We start from the raw sequence: 21,902 nt of genomic DNA, 5'->3' as shown, positions 1-21,902 counted from the left end.
TTTGAGATGTGCCAGTTAATTATCCAGTTTCTTATGGAAGGAAACTTGGATTGTTTCTAGTCTTCTGTTATTACAGTTATTGACTTAGTGAATGATGATGAATATAAAGAATTTCATAAAAGTATAATTATATCTTTTCTTCACAGAAGTTGTCAAATTGCCCTCTGTAAGGGTTAATACTATTTTGGATGTCTTCTAGCAAGGTATGAAAGAGCTTATTTCCCCATATCCTTGTCAAAAGACTGCTTTTGAATTTTCTGATTTTAGCAGTTCAGTAGGTACTAGATAATACACCTCAATGTAGTATTTTTTTTTTAATAAACTTCTGATTTTGGAAAAATTTTAGTTTTTACAGGAAGGTTGTGGCAAAGTGTTCCTATATACCTCTCATCTAGTATTACCTAACACACAGACTTTATTCTGATTTCTCAGTGTAGTTTTAATTTAGATTTCTTATAAATGAGGTTGAGGTTCTTTTCATATGTTTAGGATTCATTAGCATTCTCATGTCCTGAACTGTTGCTTATCCAGTTGTCTCTTGAGTTATTAGAAAACAAGGGAGGAAGAATCTGAAGGAAGAGATAAGGGAAGACTAAGAAAAAGCATAATTTGAGAGAATAAAAGGATCATTATCTTGATACACCTGACTTTTTTTAAAAAATCAACTATCACATGCCGTGCTGCTGCTGCTGCTGCTAAGCCACTTGAGTCGTGTCTGACTCTGCCACCCCGCGGACAGCAGCCCACCAGGCTCCCCCGTCCCTGGGATTCTCCAGGCAAGAACACTGGAATGGGTTGCCATTTCCTCCTCCAGTGCATGAAAGTGAAAAGTGAAAGTGAAGTCGCTCAGTCGTGTCCGACTCTTAGCTACCCCATGGACTGCAGCCCACCAGGATCCTCCGTCCATGGGATTTTCCAGGCAAGAGTACTGGAGTGGGGTGCCATTGCCTTCTCTGATCACATCCCTTAGGTCCTCTCTAACATCATTAGGCTCTTTTCCCTCTCGAATGATGAAAATCTCTACCTGAAAGTTTCAAAGTACCCCCTTACTCATTTTCATGGTCTGTAGTTTCATGAAAGTAGCTCATTGCTACCAGTTTTCACCAGTAATACTTGTCGTTTATATGAAATGTGAATTCTTCAGAGTGGGAGAGGAATGTAATTTGTTGGCTATTAGCAAAAAGACTACAGGAATGAATAATCTTGCTGCTACTGCTAAGTTGCTTCAGTCGTGTCCAACTCTATGCGACCCCATAGATGGCAGCCCACCAGGCTTCCCCGTCCCTGGGATTCTCCAGGCAAGAACACTGGAGTGGGTTGCCATTTCCTTCTCCATTGCATGAAAGTGAAAAGTGAAAATGAAGTCGCTCAGTCGTGTCTGACTCTTCGCAACCCCATGGACTACAGCCCACCAGGTTCCTCCATCCATGGGATTTTCCATGGAGTGGGTTGCCATTGCCTTCTCCAAATAATCTTAAGTATGATACAAACCTAGAACACTTATTAGAATAAATCAGCTGGTGGATGGATTTGGATCACTATGTTATCTTGTAGAAAGTAGCCTTGGATGCTTTTGCACTTCATTTTATTTTTTTGTACATTGGGAAGAAAGTGTAAATGAGGTCTCTGGTCAAGTCTTATAACAGTAGAAAATCTCAGAGAAGCAAAGTCAAGAATTCTGACTTAATTAACATTTGTATGATCTATTGGTACAACATTTAGAACTGCTAGGTTTGCAAGTTATCAGAACCTTGGAGAGCTCCAAGCAAAGGACTGGGTTGGTGCTTGGGTTGCCTCTGAACTTTGAAATGTACTAGTTTGTCATTAACTTACTTTGAAAGTAATTTGAAGCCTGAGGATTTTAACAATACATGAATTTCATAAAAGTTATGATGAAATAAAAGTTCATCGTATTTCACATTAGGCATAAGTAAAGTTTTATAATCTAGAGGTTTGCAGAATGTCGTTCAGCATCACTTCGGAACGTGTTCACAGACCCCACTTCAGATCTGCTGTGTCCGAAATTGTTTGATTCAGTCATGCAAGCTCGGCAATCTGTTTGATTCAATCAAATGATTCTGGTGAGTGCTTAAGTTTGAGAAGCACTGTTTTAAAGTCTTTGATAATAATAAAGTAAAAGAGAGGCTTGTGAGCCTTTGTCAGATTCCTGGGCTTCTTAGAGTTAGGTATGTGTGATCTTAGGAAGATGATTTATTCCAACTACTTCTTAGTTCATAGATCTACCTGGTCAGAGCCTATGTTAGTATACACTGGCTTCCATTTCACTGGCATTTAGATATGCAGTAGCACTGCTGATGCTAGGTTTGTGAAACTGATCAACTCTACGTTAAAAATATATATATACTTTTTAATATTTTTGTTTTATATTGGAGTATAGCCAATTAACAATTTTGTGATAGTTTTGGGTGGATAGCAAAGGGACTTAGCCATACATATACATGAATCCATTCTCCAAACTCCCCTCCCACCCAGGCTTCAACATAACATTGAACAGAGTTCTACATGCTATGTAGCATGTCTTTGTGGTTACCCATTTTAAATATAGCAGTGTGTACATATCCATCCCAAACTCCTAACTATCCCTTCCCTGCATCCTTCTCCCCTGGCAACCAGAAGTTTCTTAAGTCTGTGAGTCTGTTTCAGCTTTGTAAATAAGTGCATTTGTATCATTGCTTTTTAGATTCCACATATAAGGGATGTCATACAATGTTTCTCATTCTGTGTCTGCTTTGTTTCACTCACTATGACAATCTCTAGGTCCATTCATGTTGCTGCAAATTGCATTATTTCGTTCTTTTTAATGCCTGAGTAATATTCAGTTGTATATACGCACTACATCTTCTTTACCCATCCCTCTGTTGATGGACATTTTGCTTGCTTCCATCTTTGCTGTTATAAACAGTTCTGCAGTGAACTTTGAGGTGCATGTATTCTTTCAGATCATGTTTTCTTTTTGAGTATATGCCCAGGAGTGGGGATTGCAGGGTCATATGGTAGCTCTATTTTTGTTTTTTTAAGGACATCCATAAAATATTTTCTACCAGTCTGTAGGTCAGCTTCTCATTTTGTTTGTTTCCTTTGCTGTGTAAAAGCTTTTGAGTTTAAGTAGATCCCATTTGTTTATTTTTGTTATTTTCATTATTCTGGGAGACGGATCAAAAAAGATATTCCTGCAATTTATGTTGAAGAGTGTTGTGCCTATGTTTTTCCCTTCATATGTTCATTTTATATATATGCTTACAACTTCAGTGGTCATATGGTTTTGAATTTTTGTCCTACTGTTTGAAAGTGCTTTGTAATCATCTAGCCTACTAGCCAAACTCATCATTGATAATCAATATATTTTGTAGTTAAGCATATTCGCTTTTTTCCTCCTACTCTCTCAGTCTGGAATTACCTTTCATCACTTATCCCGTGTTTTATGGTATTGTTATCTATCTTAATTTAGAAGGGAGCCTGTTACACATGTTGTACAGTCAGTGTTTGTTGTTACTGGATTCAGTGGATTAAAAAACATAATTTTGGAAATTGTATAGGAAAGGAAATGCAGAGCTGGAGGAAGAGATAGATCAGAGTTTTTAAGTGAATGACACTCTTACAAGTGTTACTGTTAAAAGACGAACCTTTACAAAATAAGGTGTACTGGTCCTTCTGTCTTACTTTATTGCTTGCATCAGAGGGATTGGATATTGACAAATAGTCCAGAAATAAGCATTCAGAAAATTTGAAACATGGATGAAAATAGGAGCTTTGTATAATATTGCTTCTTTTAACATTAAAAAAGTATCAATAATTCATAAGTAACTGTTGAAATTTTTCATAATGTAAAATAACTTTAAATGGGGAAGTCTTATAAGAGTTTGTTTTTATTTTAATTTTTAATGTTTGTTTTTAACAAATCCTTGAGTGCCTGGTGCACTGGGCCCACAATAACTTGTTTGACATGCATGGTAGTCAACTTGCATTTATTTGTAAATAAATCTTTTTATTGTTTGCTATTAAATGCTTGTAATGTATTATTTTAAGCATTTAAGTCCATGGCTGAACAGAAAACAGTCTTTTAATTTATCTCCTTTTGACCATGAAGGAGCTTTTTATTATAGTTATAGTGGAAGAATCACTGAGCTCTATGAGTTGAGATCCTGAAACCTGTGCTCAACTCACCACCATTTTTAACCTCATTTTTCTGATGTATTAGATCTAGATATCATGTAGCTTTTGTTATTTGTAAATTTTTTTGGTCTTGCTTTTAAATATAACCCTGGTGGTCAAAATGTACTAAAAAAAAAAAAAAAAAACCTGTAAAAATGAAAATTACCCAGATTTTATGACGCTGAAATATTTACTTTATGAAATATTGCTTGGGTAACCATTTAGTTATGTAATTATGTGATTAAACATCTGGGTTCTGGTCTACGTCTCCCCTTAGAAACTATTACTTTTTAAGATTTTTACCAGCAAAGAGTAACTACTATATGACTTGAGTCATAAAGCTAATTGGCATCTAGATCTCCGAGCATATGTTTGTTTATTCTAGTTTTCCTCTTGACAAGTTGCCATAGATTTTTAAAATTGGGAGAGGGGGACTCAGGAAACAATCTGAGTATCCCTATTCCTTTCTTGTAAATTTTTTGACTGCTTTTGTAAATTTTCTTCTTAGGAGTCAGCTTTTGCCTTTTGCAAAAGCCCCTTTTGCCAGGGGCTCAGGGACTGTGTGGAGTGAGACTTGGGAGTTTACCAAATGTTGGTGCTTATTGATAAGCACAGTGCAGTTTCTCATTACGATTTGGTGCATACGAGCTTATTATCAGATGTACTGTAGACCAGACAGACGACCCTAGTTTACCCATTGTTTTACAAGATCCCCAGTACTCTGTGCTCTGTGGAAAGAAGAAACGCAGAGCCTTCTAGTCTTCATATCTGTAGGGTGTTCTCCAAGTTGTTGAAAGTGAGGATATGTACCTAGTTGACCAGTGTATAGTGCTTCTTCAGGGAATCTTCATATTAATGATGTTTTCTGAATAAGCATGCCCAAATATGGTAGGGTACAGTCCTAATCTTTTAGTCCAGACTGCGTCATTGAGCCTGTTAGCAGATAATATATGAGATGTGTCCATCTCCTTCACAATTCGTTTTCAGATTTCTCAGTATATGATGTATTTGTGAATATTGGTAGTGTATTCTCTGGTCACTGTTTTTTTTTAATAGCAGTATGGCCTTTTTTCTCTTTATTTCCTAGAGCCATATAACCCGGTAATTATTATTTCTGGTAGGAAAAGAAGAACATGAGGGATACGGCCAAGCTTGTTTTAAAAGGGTTTACTCATTTGAAATGGAAATAAGCACATGCTATCCATCAGTGGTGTAAATCCCTTCCAAAGAACTAAAATTCAGAAATATGTACACAAGTTAGCCTCTTTACTATAAGTATCCAAAAGAAGCAGGACATACAGCCATACCCCTCTTCTAAATCAGAGGACAGAAAAGACATTCACTGGGCAATGGTCAATGGCAACCCACTCCAGTACTCTTGCCTGGAAAATCCCATGGACGGAGGAGCCTGGTAGGCTGCAGTCCATGGGGTCGCTAAGAATCGGACACGACTGAGTGACTTCACTTTCACTTTTCCCTTTCATGCATTGGAGAAGGGAATGGCAACCCACTCCAGTGTTCTTGCCTGGAGAATCCCAGGGACGGGGGAGCCTGGTGGGCTGCCGTCTATGGGGTCGCACAGAGTCGGACACAACTGAAGCGACTTAGCAGCAGCAGCAGGGCAATGGTCATGTAATTCAAAGATGGAGCATAATACTTTGTTAAGGCAAACAATGTTCTGAGTCCTGTCTGAGCAAGGTGCTTGGCAAAAATGGAGCTGAGTGGTACTGGAAGGGACTGCTTTCCACATTTCCATCTCTGGACATGGCCCATGCCCTACAACACCTCAGCAGGTCTCTGACAGTTCCCAGGCTCATCTTCAGGCAGCTGTGTTGCTGGACCAGTTTTGAGGTTGAATAATTTTGGAACTAACCAGATGTGGGTGAGACTTGGGACATACTGCAGGAGAAATAAAATAATGACTTTTTAAAAAACATACCCACAGAAACAATGTTTAAGCATTGACCACCAGATATGTGTGTTTGGGAGGAAAACCTTGAGAGACAGGAAGTTCTTTTTGTATACAGGAGTGTTTACAAGTGTAATATTTTCATACTCAAAATGAGGAACTGTGGACAGAGATTCCTCTGTTTATCTCTGGTTATTATACCTAGCTTTCTACCTGACCCATTAAATAAACACTTAATAAGTTGAATTCATGCTAAACCAGGATTTTATATGTTTTACAAACATCTGTTGATTCACTCTGTAAACTATTTCTCTGGTATGTGTAGGAAATAGGTATTATTTCTACACAGTACTTGGTTGGTTGCTCAGTCATGTTGGACTCTTTGCTACCCTATGGGCTGCTGCACGCCACACTTCCCTGTCCTTCACTATTTCCCAGAGTTTACTCAAACTCCTATCCATTGAGTTGGTGATGCCATCCAACTGTTTCATCCTCTGTCCCCTGCTTTTCCTCCTCCCCTCGATCTTTCCCAGCATCAGGATCTTTTCCAGTGAGTTAACTCTTCACATCAGGTGACCAAAGTATTGGAGTTTCAACTGCAGCATCAGTCCTTCCAAAGAATATTCAGGACTGATTTCGTTTAGGATTGACCGATTTGATCTCCTTGCTGTCCAAGGAACGCTCAAGAGTCTTCTCTAGCACCATAATTCGAAAGCATCAGTTCTTCAACTCTCAGCCTTCTTTGTGGTCCAGCTCTAATACCCATACATGATTACTGGAAAAACCATAGCTTTGACTATATGGACCTTTGTCAGCGTAGTGATCTCTGCTTTTTCATATTTTGTCTAGGTTTGTCATAGCTTTTTTTCCAAGGAGGAAGCTCTTTTAACTTCATGACTGTAGTCACCATCCGCAGTAATTTTGGAGCCCCCCCAAAATCAAGTATTGTCACTTTTTCCATTTTTACCCCATCTGTTTGCCTTAAAGTAGTGGGACTGGATCCTATGATCTTAGTTTTTTGAATTTGGGGTTTTAAGCTGGCTCTTTCATCTCCTTTTTTACTTTCAAGAGGCTCTTGAGTTTCTCTTCGCTTTCTGCCTTTCTAAGTTGCTTCATGTTTTTGGCAGCTTGAGCAAGAAATAGTAGTAGGAAATTATGAAACCCTTCCGGTGCTTCTAGAGATGGATGATGGTGATGGTTGCATAGCATTGTGAGTGTACTTAATATCACTAAGCTATATGCTTAAAACTGGTTAAGAAAATAAAAAATTCTCCCTTACATGTATTTTACCACATTAAAAAATGAAAGTACTTTATCTTGCCATGCCCATCCCCAAAAAAAAGCCCTTTAAGTGAAAATTCTATAATTATATAATATAAAACTGGGAATTATACAAAAAAAGATCTTAATGACCCACATGACCACAATGGTGTGATCACACTCATCTAGAGCCAGACATCCTCCAATTAGAAGTCAAGTGGGCCTTAGGAAGCATCACTACAAACAAAGCTAGTGAAAGTGGTGGAATTCCAGCTGAGCTATTTCAAATCCTAAAAGATGATGCTGTGAAAGTGCAGCACTCAATATGCCAGAAAATTTGGAAAACTCAGCAGTTGCCACAGGACTCGAAAAGGTCAGTTTTCATTCCACTCCCAAAGAAGAGCAATGCCAAAGAATATTCAAACTACCACTCAATTGCACTCATCTCACACACTAGCAAAGTAATTCTCAAAATTCTACAAGCTAGGCTTCAACATTACGAGAACCAAGAACTTCCAGATATTCAAGCTGGATTTAGAAAAGGCAGAGGAACAAGAGAAAAAATTGCCAACATCCATTGGATCATAGAAAATGAAAGTGAAAAAGTCAGGTTGCTCAGTCGTGTCCAACTCTTTGTGACCCCATGGACACCAGGCTCCTCCATCCATGGGATTTTCTAGGCAAGAGTACTAGAGTGGGTTGCCATTTCCTTCTCCAGGGAATCTTCCTGACCCAGGGATCGAACCCAGGTCTCCTTCATTGTAGACAGGCGCTTTACCAACTGAGCCACCAGGGAAGTCCATAAGCTACCAGGATCGTAGAAAAAGCAAGAGAATTCCAGAAAAACATCTGCTTTATTGACTATGCCAAAGCCTTTGACTGTGTGGATCACAACAAACTGGAAAATTCTTCAAGAGATGGGAACACCAGACCACCTTACCTGCCTTCTGAGAAATCTCTATGCAGGTCAAGAAACAACAGTTAGAACCAGATATGGAACAATGGACTGGCTCCAAATTGGGAAAGGAGTATGTCAAGGCAGTGTATTGTCACCCTGCTTATTTAACTTCTATTCAGAATACTTCATGTGAAATGTCAGGCTGGATGAAGCACAAGCTGGAGTCAAGATTATTGGGAGAAATATCAATAACCTCAGATATGCAGATGACACAACCTTTATGGCAGAAAGTGAAGAGGAACTAAAGAGCCTCTGGTTGAAAATGAAATAGGAAAGTGAAAAAGTTGGCTTAAAACTCAACATTTAAAAATGACGGTCATGCATCTAATCCCATCACTTCATGGCCAGTAGATGGGGAAACAATGGAAACAGTGACAGACTTTATTTTCTTGGGCTCCAAAATCATGGCAGATGATGATTGCAGCCATGAAATTAAAAGACACTTGCTCCTTGGAAGAAAAGCTATAACCAGCCTAGATAGCGTATTAAAAAGCAGAGATATTACTTTGCCAACAAAGGTCCATCCAGTCAAGGCTATGGTTTTTCCAGTGGTCATGTATGGATGTGAGAGTTAGACTGTGAAGAGAGCTGAGTGCTGAAGCACTGATGCTTTTGAACTGTGGTGTTGGAGAAGACTCTTGAGAGTCCCTTGGACTGCAAGGAGATCCAACCAGTCCATTCTAAAGGAAATCAGTCCCAGGTGTTCTTTGGAAGGAGTGATGCTAAAGCTGAAACTCAAATACTTTGGCCACCTGATGCGAAGAGTTGACTCATTGGAAAAGACTCTGATGCTGGGAGAGATTGGGGGCAGGAGGAGAAGGGGACAACAGAGGATGAGACGGCTGGATGGCATCACTGACTCAATGGACATGAGTTTGGGTGAATTCCGGGAGTTGGTGACGGACAGGGAGGCCTGGCATGCTGCAATTCATGGGGTCGCAAAGAGTCGGACATGACTGAGCGACTGAACTGAACTGAACTGAACTGAGGTAGTAGCCAGCTATTCTAAGTCACTTACATGACCATCTGTTAAAATGTTTATGGTTTCTTTGGATTCTGATAAGTTATATGGACTTTACATAAGCCTGTTATTGTTGATGTACAGTTGTACATATAGAGGATTTTTTTTTTTAGAAACTCATATCATGTTATAGCAGAGATGTGTATAGTTTTCATAGTGTTAATGAAAGTGAAACTATGGTTGTTGTTCAGTCGCTCAGTTGTGTCCAACTTTTTGTGACCCCCATGGACTGCAGCACTCCAGGTTCCTCTGTCCTCCACTATCTTTCAGATATCTTTCAGAGTTTGCTCAAACTCATGTCTGTTGAGTCAGTGATGCCATCCAACCATCTCATCCTCTGCTGACCCTTCTCCTGTCCTCAGTCTTTCCCAGCATCAGGGTCTTTTCCAGTGAGTCAGCTCTTCACATCAAGTGACCCAAGTATTGGTGCTTCAGCTTCAGCATCAGTCCTTCCAATGAATATTCAGTGTTGTTTTCCTTTAGGATTGACTGGTAAAAAGATCTTGCTGTCCAGGGGACTCTCGAGTCTTCTCCAGCACCATAGTTTGAAAGCATCAAGTTTTTGGCACTCAGCTGTCTTTATGGTCCAACTCTCCATGACTACTGGAAAAACCAGTAACCGGCTTTGACTATGGGCTTCCCTAGTAGCTCAGACGGTAAAGCATCCACTTGGAATGCAGAAGACTGTAAAGCATCCACTTGCAATGCAGGAGACCAGGGTTCAATCTGTGGGTCGGGAAGATCCCCTGGAGAAGGAAGTAGCAACCCACTCCAGTATTCTTGCCTGGAGAATTCCGTGGACAGAGGAGCCTGGTGGGCTACAGTCCATGGTGTTGCAAAGAGTCAGACACAACTGAGCGACTAACACACACAGCTTTGACTACATGGGCCTTTGTCAGCAAAGTGCTGTCTCTGCTATTTCATACCCTGTCTAGTTTTGTTATAGCTTTTCTTCCAAGGAGCAAGCAGTCATTGTCCACAGTGATTTAGGAGCCCAAGAAAATAAAATCTGCCGCTCTTTGTACATTTTCCCCATCTATTTGCCATTAAATGATGGGACCAGATTTCATGATCTTAGTTTTCTTGAGTGTTGAGTTTTAAGCCAGCTTTTTCACCCTCATGAAGAGGCTCTCTAGTTCCGCTTTGCTTTCTGCTTTTAGAGTGATATCATCAGCATATCTGAGGTTGTTGATGTTTCTTCTGGCAATTTTGATTCCAGCTTGTGCTTCATCCAGCCTGGGCATTTCACATGATGTGCTCTGCATAGACATTAAATAAGCAGAGTGACAGTATCCAGCCTTGATATGCTCCTTTCTCCATTTTGAATCAGTTAGTTGTTCCATGTCCAGTTCTCACTGTTGATCTACATACAGATTTCTCAGGAGGTAAGTAAGGTGGTCTGGTATTCCCATCTCTTTAGGAATTTTCCAGTTTGTTGTGATCCACACAGTCAAAGGCTTTTAGCCTAGTCAATGAAGCAGAAGTAGATATTTTTCTGGAATTCCCTTGCTTTTTCGGTGATCCAACAGATGTTGGCAATTTGATCTCTGGTTCCTCTGCCTTTTCTAAATCCAGCTTGAACATCTGGAAGTTCACAGTTCTCATACTGTTGAAGCCTGGCTTGGAGAATTTTGAGCATTACTTTACTAGCATGTGAGATGAGTGCAATTGTGTGGTAGTTGGAACATTCTTTGGCGTTGCCTTTCTTTGGGATTGGAATGAAAACTGACCTTTTCGAGTCCTGAGGCAACTGCTGAGTTTTCCAAATTTTCTGGCATATTGAGTGTCACACTTTCACAGCATCATCTTTTAGGATTTGAAATAGCTCAGCTGGAATTCCATCACTTCCACTAGCTTTGCTTGTAGTGATGCTTCCTAAGGCCCACTTGACCTCATACTCCAGGATGTTTGGCTGTAGGTGAGTTACCATACCATCGTGGTTATCCTGGTCATGAAGACCTTTTTTGTGTAGTTCTTCCGTGTATTCTTGCCACCACTTCTTAATCTCTTCTGCTTTTGTTAAGTCCTTGCCCTTTCTTTCCTTCATTGTGCCTGTCTTTGCGTGAAATGTTCCCTTGGTATCTCTAATTTTCTTTGAGAGTCTAGTCTTTCCCATTCCGTTGTTTTTCTCTATTTATTTGCATTGTTTACTTAAGGCTTTCTTATCTCTACTTGCTGTTCTCTGGAATTTTGCATTCAGTTGGATATCTTTCCCTTTCTCCTGTGCCTTTCACGTCTCTTCTTCTCTCGGCTATTTGTAAGCTTCCTCTGACAACCATTTTACCTTCTCGCATTTCTGTTTGTTTGGGATGATTTTGGTCACTGCCTCCTATGCAGTGTTACAAACCTCCATCCATAGTTCTTCATTCACTCTGTCTACCATATCTAATCCCTTGGATCTGTTTGCCACCTCTACTGTGTAATCATAGAGGATTTGATTTAGGTCACATCTGAATGATCTATTGGTTTTCTCTACTTTCTGCAACTTAAGTCTGAATTTTGTAGTAAGGAGCTGATCATCTGGGCCACAGTCAGCTCCAGGTCGTTTTTGCTGACTGTATAGAGCTTCTCCATCTTGGCTGCAGAGAATATAATGAATCTGATGTCTGTTTAGGTGCTAACTGACTCGTTTCTGACTCTTTGTGACCCCCCATGGACTATAGCCCACCAGGCTCCTCTCTGTTCATGGGATTTTCCAGGCAAGAATACTGGAGTGGATTGCCAATTCCTCCTCCAGGGAATATTCCCTACCCAGGGATCAAACTCGGGTCTCCTGCATTGCAGGTGGAATTCCTTACCTGCTGAGTCTCATTCTGTACACTGCTTATGTTTCATTTTATCACGTTCTTCATTCTGACTTGCATTAGAGTTGGAATAAATTAAAAGAATAGAAAGTTCAACTGGAGGTGGTTGCCAGTTCAATTCAAGGAGGAGATTCCCAACAATTTAGACCTTTTGAAAAAGCTTTCTTTAAAAAAAAAAAAGTTCTTTTTTTATCTTAGCTGTGCTCTGTCTTCACTGCAGTGCACAGGGTCTTCACTGTAGTGTGGGCGCTTTCTCTAGTTGCAGTGTGCGGGCTTCTTGTGGAGCACAGGCTGCAGAGCTCTTGGGCTTCAGTAGTTGTGGTGCTGGGTTAGCCGTTCTGGGGCATGTGGGATCTTAGTTTCCTGGCCAGGGATTGAACCCACATCCCCTGCATTGGAAGGTGGATTCTTAACTACTGGACCGACCACCAGGGAAGTCCCTAAAAAGCTCACTTTCTAATATGACTCCCTCACCATACAGAACATTCATGTTTCGGGACTCCTGAGGTCAGGATTGAGTGTAGGTTCAAGAAGTTGAGGACGGCTTCTGCCACTGAGAGACGTGACCTGAGAACTTCTCTAGGAATAAATTTTCATCTCTGAAATGAGGTAGATTGAATGACATATTTCGTCTGATTCTCACATTCCATGGCTTTGAAAATTTGAGAGAAAAGATGGCATGGAGCCAGAAAGAACTTTAGTTTCTCAGTTCTGGATAAGGAGTGGGTCTGACCATGTGTCCTGAATAATCAGGAAAGTTTTTTAGTCGGTCAGTGCCAACATATGTAGAGTTTACCCCAAACGTTGGTAAACTTTGTGTACAGGGACAGATAATACACATTTCTGGCTTTTCAGGCCATCTGATCTGTCACACATTCTAAATTCTGCTCTTGTTTCTTTCTGGATGCACCCTGTGGCAGGATCATAGTTTGCCAACCAGGGATTGAACCTGTGCCCCTTGTATTGGAAGCACAGAGTCAGAATTTACTGGACCACCAGGGAAGTCTTTAAATTCTGATCTTGTAGTGGGAAAGCAGTCACAGATGATTGAGATTTGGCTAACAGTTACTTTGATGACTCCTGGTTTCATTCTAAATACCTATTTTTCTAACTATCTCAAGTTAGGCAGAGAAATCAGTGGAAAAACACTATTAAGGCAATTTTATTAATTCCATGTACATAATATAACTAGTCTTTCATATCTAAAGATAACAGTCCAACCAGTTGTCATAATTTCATGGTCTACATACCTTAAGTTAATGGAGTGGATTTATAAAAGATACAAAAATATTTCACTGGCTTGGGAAAATGTGGTTTTGAGACTTCATTATGAGGAGGGATATAGGATGTGCTAGAGATTTTTCAAACCTCAAAGGCTTTTCAAAATTTATACTGTTAATAAAGTTCTTGCCTATTCTATACTTTATCTTCATTAAGAGCCTGAATTAGAGCAGATTTCTGTATTGACCATCTAGTGATGTCCATGTGTAGAGTCATCTCTTTTGTGGTTCGAAGAGGGTGTTTGCTATGACCAGTGCATCTCTTCGCAAAACTCTGTTAGCCTTTGCCGTACTTCATTTTGTACGCCAAGGCCAAACTTGCCTGTTACTGCAAGTATCTCTTGACTTCCTACTTTTGCATTCCAATCCTCTGTGATGAAAAGAATGTCTTTGGTGTTAGTTCTAGAAGTGTTCTACTTTTGTTTCTTTGGCATTAGTAGTTGGGAGCATAGACTTGGATTACTGTGATGTTGAATGGTTTGCTGGAATCAAAGGAGATCATTCTGTCGTTTCTGAGATTGCGCCCAAGTACCGCATTTTGGACTCTTTTGTTGACTGTGAGGGCTACTCCGTTTCTTCTAAGGGATTCTTGCCCACAGTAGTAGGTATAATAGTCATTTGAATTAAATTCACCCATTCCAGCTCACTTTACTTCACTGATTTCTAAAACGTCAGTGTTTACTCTTTCCCTCTCCTGCTTAACCACGTCCAGTTTACCTTGATTCATTGACCTAACATTCCAGGTTCCTATGCAGTATTGTTCCTTAGAGCATCAGACTTTACTTTCACCACTAGACACATCCACAACTGGGCGTTGTTTTTGCTTTTTTTTTTTTGACATTTTAATTTAATTTAATTTTTTAACTTTACAATATTATATTGGTTTTGCCATATATCAACATGAATCCGCCACAGGTATACATGTGTTCCCCATCCTGAACCCTCCTCCCTCCTCCCTCTCTGTACCATTGTAACATGTATAATATCATGTATGAAACGAGTCGCCAGTCCAGGTTCAATGCACGATACTGGAAGCTTCTTCATTCTTTATGGAGCTGTTTCTTCCCTCTTCCCCAGTAGCATATTGGACACCTACAGACCTGCGCTCTCATCTACAATGTCATATCTTTTTGCCTTATCATACTGTTCATGGGGTCCATTCAAAATTGTGGGGGTCTGTTCTAAATGTTAGTGAGTACCTCATCCTGATTGTTGTCAGTTCATAAAAAGAAGCAGTTGACTTCAGGGGCCCAGAAATGAATTTCTGGCCAAATTTAGAATTCAGCTTCTCAGAGCTAGACAATCCTTAAAGATGATTTCATTTGAAATAGCAAATTTATTGCACACATCACTAAGAATATTTCAAGCAATAACTCTTAATAACCTGCCATATTGGTTGTTCTCTTTGTTAATGGGTGATAAAACCTAACAGCCAAGAGAAGAAACTGTACCCCCAAAAGTGAAATTTTGAAAATTTTAATTTCCTAGCAATTTTTCCTTATCTTTCATGCTCCTCTACCTTCTGTTTCCTCCTCATCCCACCCTCTGCCTCTGGTAACCACAAGTCTGATCTCTTTCTATGAGTTTGGGGTTTTTTTAGGTTCCACATAAAAGTGAAATCATACATTATTTGTCTTTCTTATACTTATTTCATTTAGCATAGTGCCTCAGATCCATCTATAATGTTGCACATGTTAAAAAAATTTTTTTTAAAGAAAATTAGTTTGTCACGTGAGTGCCTCTTTTTTTTTTAAGTCTGTTTTATTTCCAATGATTTGAAATGCCATTCTCATCATATATTTTGTACTTGAATTTATTTCTGGATTGTTAATTTTGTTCCATAACTTCTGATTATGCTGCCAAACTACCATGAGAATAAGTATTATCTTTTTTAATATATTTGTTATTTTTATGTTTTAATATATATTTGTGACCCTTTGTTTTTAAAATAAAAAATTCTAGTTGCTATTTTAGTGTTCTGTTAAACTTTAAATCATATATGAATTAAAATTTATTTTCAGCTAAATCTCTAAAACCAATTTTTTTATGTCTGCTTATGAACTCTGGTCAGTGCTTTATATACTTTGGGAGTATTCTGTGGTCAAATATAAACACTATATAACTCCATGATTTCTCCTGAGTTTGAAGATTTTTTTTTTCTTTTCTAGCCTTTAATCTAGACAATGAACAACCAGATTATGATATGGACTCAGAAGATGAGACCTTATTAAATAGACTTAACAGAAAGATGGAAATTAAGCCTTTGCAATTTGAAATTATGATTGACAGACTTGAAAAAGCCAGTTCGAATCAGGTACTGTACCTTGTAAAAATGTCTCTTGTCTTAACATTTCATCTAATTAGCAGTTTTATTTTGCATTTTATTTAGACCTAAGTATATTACATTTTACTGTCATTTATATTATTTTACTGTCTCTTGAATTTCTTTTCCTAAGATCCTTTAATTTCTATTTACAATATTCCTTGACAGTTCAAGAAATACTTAAGCATACTGTCTTTGAATAAGAGTATGAAAAGTACAGTTCTGACTTTTTTCTTGTTTGGATATAAAAATAATACTAGTTACATTGTTATAATATCTTCTTGATCCTTTTCATAGAACTGTCTTTTTGACACTTCAGTAACTAAATTTGCTCAGTTGAGTTGCATTGGTAGTCATCTCATATCAATAAAGTTGCTCAGATTTGTATTAAGGTGCTTTTACCATTTAAGATTATTTTAGTTTTGCTTATTTATATAACATAGAAAATTTTAAGTGAAAGAATTATTTACAAAAAAAGGAATTTTCTTTAGTGGAACATTCTATACATGATACAAGGACTGTAAAAACAGAACAGAGAATTGCTAAAGTGGAAAACTCTAAGGTTTGTTTAAAGCATTTCTACATGTGCATAGAAAATAAGAATGTGCAACAAAATGCCAGCAATGGTTATATTTAGGTACTGGAATTATTGGTGATTTTTATGTTCTTTTTCTTTGTTTTCCAAATTTATTATAATGAGCATGTATTGATATTACAGTTAAATTTTAAAAATAAAAGTAATAGTTGCTGTGCCTATGTGGTATATTAATATGCTAATTTTTATTAATGCAGTAAGAAGTTACTAATATAAATAAGCTTTTTACACTAGACTGTTAAAACTTTTCACTTGTTTAACTATACAAATTCATTATTTTCTCCCGACTTCCAAGTTAGTCCTTTAAATCCCTGAGGTATTACCAGCTCTTCAGAACATTTCCCACACTTATCCATTGTAGAATGACTTCACTGCATATTTAGCCTATCAGTCTCCCCACAACTCATTTTGATGGAAAGTAATATGAAGTATACTAACCCAAAAAATGCATTAAAACTGAATTTTATAAAATTCAACTTAATTGTATAAAAATTTTAAAAAAAAGAAAAAGAAAAGATGGATTATTTTGACTGAATTATTAATAGGTTTTGTATAGTAAAAGATCTCCTCTATGAAAAATAATTCTACTTGTATTTTTGAGAGGTTGTCTTTTCTTATTGGAAATTTGTTTTAATCATCAAGGTGAAAGTCATTATAATTAGTCCTCACAGTTTTCCTAGGATTTTGATCACTGGCATCAGATATAGTTTCAGTTTTTCTTCTTTATGTGTAAATTTTCCTAGCAATCCTAGGCTTGATCAGACTTGTGTTATTTCTACTGTTTTCCATGATTGCTCAGAAATTCTCATGGTGGCTGAAATTATGTCATCAGAAGCTTGCAGCTGTTTTTTCTGTAGTTTGCTTTCTTTCATTCAGTTAGTAATATTTATTTAATGTTCAAGTGAATAAGACAAGTGATAGAGGCTTTTCCTTTGTGAACTTACCATCTAAGTGAGTACAGGATAAACAAAAAACATGTCAACAATGCAATTAACTATCCACTATAATCAGTATCACCAACTCAATGGACATGAGTTTGAACAAACTCCAGAAGATGGTAAAGAACAAGGAAGCCTGGCTTGCTGCAGTTCATGGGGTTGCAAAGAGTCGGACATGCCTGAGCGACTGACCAACAACGATAATCAGCATCATCCTATTTCAGTTCTCTTTGCTCACATGCAAATTTCCAGGCCATAAAACAATTGACTAGGTTCTCAGAGCATAATAGTATCTACTTTCTGCAAAGAAGATGAAGGTGAAGGTTTTGCCATAGGAATAAAAAGTTGGTCTTATTAATAGAACCAGAGATTAAATAGAACCAAGCAAAAGCCAGACCTTATTCCAAGTGTCTGATCTGGGAATTCATGGGTTTCTTTATTTGCTTATTTTGCAAGGCAGTATAATACCAGAGTCCAGGGCAAGGAATCAAGTTTATGGTTAAACTGGTATTAGATTGGTAGAGAAAGACATAAAAGATGGACTGAGGCAAAAGCTTCTGCTGCCACTATTCTGTGGATACTGTTGCAATGAAGTTATTGAAAACTACTGTTGCCAGCATCCGTGATTATTTTCAGCCCCCATCCTTTTGTCTTATTTGAGCTCTCATTTCTTAAAACTGTCATCACCTTTGGTCTTTCAAATATAGATCATTTCCTTTTGGTTTCCTTAATGATTTTTTATGACCATTTCTTCTAACTTTATTTTACTGGCTCCCTTTTCATTCAACTGCTGTGAACATTAAGGTTTCATAAAATTTTGTTCTTGGTATTCATATCCTGATTATTTGGGGGTTAATCACCTCATTGCGGAGTTTTGTGTGTATTATAAAATACGTATGCCTTTAGCCTTGACCTCTTTCTTAAGCCCCAGGATATTCTTTTTTCTCATCTTGTGCTGCCTTATGGATTCTCCATCTAGACCCACAGACCCTTAAGTTTAATCTTTCTAAAACTTAATCTCTTAACTTCAGATGATCTTATACTATATTCATTCTCTCTTCAGTGACTCCCAAAATTTAGGATCTTGTGGGTTTTTAAAACCCCTTATCTTTAGTTGCTAAATTTCTGACTCTTTGTTGTGCACCTGTGTGTTCCTTGAATACTCAATCTTCAATGATTTCTTCTCTCATTTCTTCAGTCTTTTTCTTTTTGCCCAAAAATGTGCCAAGGGGCCCTATTTCCAAAAGAGCCCTTTCACTTGAGCCTGTCTTTCTCAATAAACTACCACCTTCTGTTTTTTGGCTTTTTTTTAAATCACAGTTACATTTTCAAATTACACTCATTCCACATGCTAACAAGGTAATGCTCCTAATCCTTCAAACTAGGCTTCAACAGTATGTGAACTGGGAATTTCTAGATGTACAGATTTAGAAAAGACAGAGGAACCAGTAGTAAGTTGTCAACGTCCATTGGATCATAGAAAAAGCAAGGGAATTCCAGAAAAATATCTACTTCTGCTTCAGTGACTAGGCTAAAGCCTTTGACTGTTTGGATCACAACAAAATGTGGAAAATTCTTAAAGAGACGGAAATACCAGATCACCTTACCTGCCTCTTGAGAAACCTGTATGCAGGTCAAGAAGCAATAGTGAGAACTGGACATGGAACAACAGACTGGTTCAAAATTTGGAAGGGAGTGCATCAAGGCTGTATATCGTCATCTTGCTTATTTAACTTCTATGCAGAGTACATCATGTGGAATGCCAGACTGAATGAAGCACAATCTAGAGTCAAGATTGCTGGGAGAAGTAACAACAACCTCAGCTATGCAGATGATACCACTCTAATGGCAGAAGGTGAAGAGAAACTAAAGAGCCTGTTGATGAGGGTGAAAGAAGAGAGTGGAAAAGCAGGCTTGAAACTCAACATTCAAGAAACTAAGATCATGGCATCCCATCCCATCATTTCATGGCAAATAGATGGGAAAGCAATGAAACAGTGACAGACTTTATTTTCTTGGGCTCCAAAATCACTGCAGATGGTGACTGCAGCCATGAAATTAAAAGACGCTTGCTCCTTGGAAGAAAAGCTATGAACAGCCTAGACAGCATATTAAAAAGCAGAGACATCACTTTGCCGACAAAGGTCCATATAGTCAAAGCTATGATTTTTCCAGTAGTCATGTACAGATGTGAGAGTTGGACCACAAAGAAGGCTGAGTGCTAAAGAACTGATGCTTTCAAACTATGTTGTTGAAAAGGATTCTTGAGGGTCCCTTGGACAGCAAGGAGATTAAACCAGTCAGTCCTAAAGGAAATCAACCCTGAATATTCATTGGAAGGACTGATGTTGAAGCTGACGCTCCAATACTTTGGCCACCTGATGTGAAAAGCTGACTCACTGGAAAAGACCCTGATTCCTGGGAAAGATTTAAGGCAGGAGGAGAAGTGAATGACCGAGGATGAAATGGTTGGATGGCATCACCGACTCAATGGATATGAATTTGAGCAAACTCAGGGATGAGAGTGAAGGCAAGGGAAGCCTGGCATGCACTAATACTCAGTTCTGAAGTTCTTACGTTGTTCTCTTATTAATTTGTGTCTCTTACATTAATTCCCATATTGTCAGTTTCTTTAGGTACTGGATTTGTCTTAAAGTTTACTTTGTTATCTTACCCACAACCGATAGCACAAATGATGGACTGAGACTTGTTATTGGACTGTTGGGTAGTTGATATAGTAATGTTGGACTTACTGCTTAACTGGCTATTTTATATGTAAAAGCATTAATTTTTACATGTGTTTTATTCATTTGTGTATTAAATATTAAATTTATGCATTTATTGAAATTTCTAAACCATGAATTTTGTATATGTGTGCATGCTCAGTCATGTCTGACTGACTGCCACCCCATGGACTGTAGCCTGCCAGGTTCCTCTGTCCTGGAATTTTCCAGGCAAGAATAATGGATTGGGTTGCCATTTCCTCCTCCAGGGGATCTTCCCTACCCAGGGTTCGAACCTGTGTCCCCTGCATCTCCTTTATTGTAGGCGGACTCTTTACCATTGAGCTACCAGGGAAGGCTGAGTTTTGTATGTAAGCAAAGTAAATGATCTTTGTTCTCATGGAGCTAGTTGCAGTCTGTTGTTTTTCAGTCACTCGGTTGTGTCTGACTCTTTGCAACCTCATGGACTGCAGCACGCCAGGCTTCCCTGTCCTGCACTCTCTCCCTGAGTTTGCTCACTTATGTCCATTGAGTTGACGATGCCATCCAACCATCTCATCCTCTGTCGCCCCCTTCTCCTCCTGCCCTCAATCTTTCCCAGCATCAGGCTCTTTTCCAATGAGTCGGCTCTTCGCATCAGGTGGCCAGAGTATTGGAGCTTCAGCATCAGTCCTTCCAATGAGTATTCAGTCTAAAAGAAGAATAATTTTTATCTCCCATCCCTTACCCTCAAAATAAGTAAGTCAAGTAAGTCAGAGCTGTCTTGGAAATCATAAATTTATCACAGATCCCTTTGCCAATTAAATAGTAGTTTCCACTGCTTTCTAGTGGGTGAAGTGCTAAATGGCAGAACTTTTATCTTAGGATATAAAAGTAGTGGGATTCTGTTTTTGTGGATTTTCAATCATGTGGTTTAATTTGTGGCTATTTTATCTGTATATAGATCTTGCCAGTTAAATTTAATGTTGTCACCATGATAGTAGAGAGGCACTGATACTGGTTGCCCTAGAATAACTAAAGCTAATTTTTACAGAATGAGTAAAACCAAAATTATCCAATAAAATAAAAGTTGGTCATCAGTCGAGTTCAGTCGCTCAGTCGATATAACAATATGAAAACAGCAGTTGACTGAGAAAATACAGTTAACCCAGAAAAGTAATGTCAGGATGTTTAAACTGTGTATTGGGTTCTTGTTACCTCAGCTATAAAGAGGGCGCTTAACCACCAGGCAGGACATTTCTAGCAGGAGCAAGAAGCACCAAGAGAAGAAAATCTGAGGCATTGTTTTAATCTCCTGACATCTCTTGCAGAAAGATAGGAAGCAGTGTTATTTTGATAACACTGTATCGGCAATTCACCATGATTCTTCGGGTTGATGGAAAGAGATTATGTTCCTCCCCACTCCAGGATTAGATTAAGTTCTTGATTTAATCAGTGAAGGTTATAAAATTTTATCAGAAGCAGAATGACCAGAGTTGAAGCACATGCAATGTCACAGCACTGTTCCCCTTGGTCCCCAGAGCTACCAGTTATGCTACGAAGCCCCAAGCATGTGGTGGAATTTTGTTAGATCCAGAAAGCTCTGTTCTTATTCTTCCACCGTCCTTATAGACTTTGAAAGTATGCATCATCATTCCACAGAACTTCAACAGTGGGAGACTGTTCACTTCAGGCTGATGTTTGGAAAATATTCGTTCTTTTGGTTTGGTCTCATGTTTCAGGCTCTGGCTGTCCTCTTTAGAGACCATGTTACTCAGTCTCTCAGATGCACTTAAGCTGACTCCACTGAGACTGAATAAACCAAACAATGGCCATTTATAATTGTATTGCACTAAAAGTAACTGTCACACGGACTGGAATACTTGAGTTGATATTGTCAGTGTAGTCTCTTCCTGTAGTCACACCATCTTGGCAGCCA

General features: G+C 38.6%; 1 protein-coding gene across 2 annotated transcripts in view; it reads left to right on the top strand.

Moving 5' to 3' along the window:
• Positions 1–21,902, top strand: part of EPC2 (enhancer of polycomb homolog 2) — a 127,960-nt gene that overhangs the window by 70,873 nt on the left and 35,185 nt on the right. For both annotated transcript variants that reach the window (XM_027561240.1, XM_027561247.1), the window contains exon 3: positions 15,574–15,719. In XM_027561240.1, coding sequence (XP_027417041.1) covers positions 15,574–15,719 — 146 coding nt within the window. The remainder of the gene's footprint in view (positions 1–15,573; positions 15,720–21,902) is intronic.

This window comes from Bos indicus x Bos taurus, chromosome 2, assembly GCF_003369695.1.
Source record: "Bos indicus x Bos taurus breed Angus x Brahman F1 hybrid chromosome 2, Bos_hybrid_MaternalHap_v2.0, whole genome shotgun sequence".
In the NCBI taxonomy this organism is placed as follows: Eukaryota; Metazoa; Chordata; class Mammalia; order Artiodactyla; family Bovidae; genus Bos; species Bos indicus x Bos taurus.
Note: the sequence above shows the minus strand (reverse complement) of the source record. Positions and strands in the feature narration are given on the sequence as shown.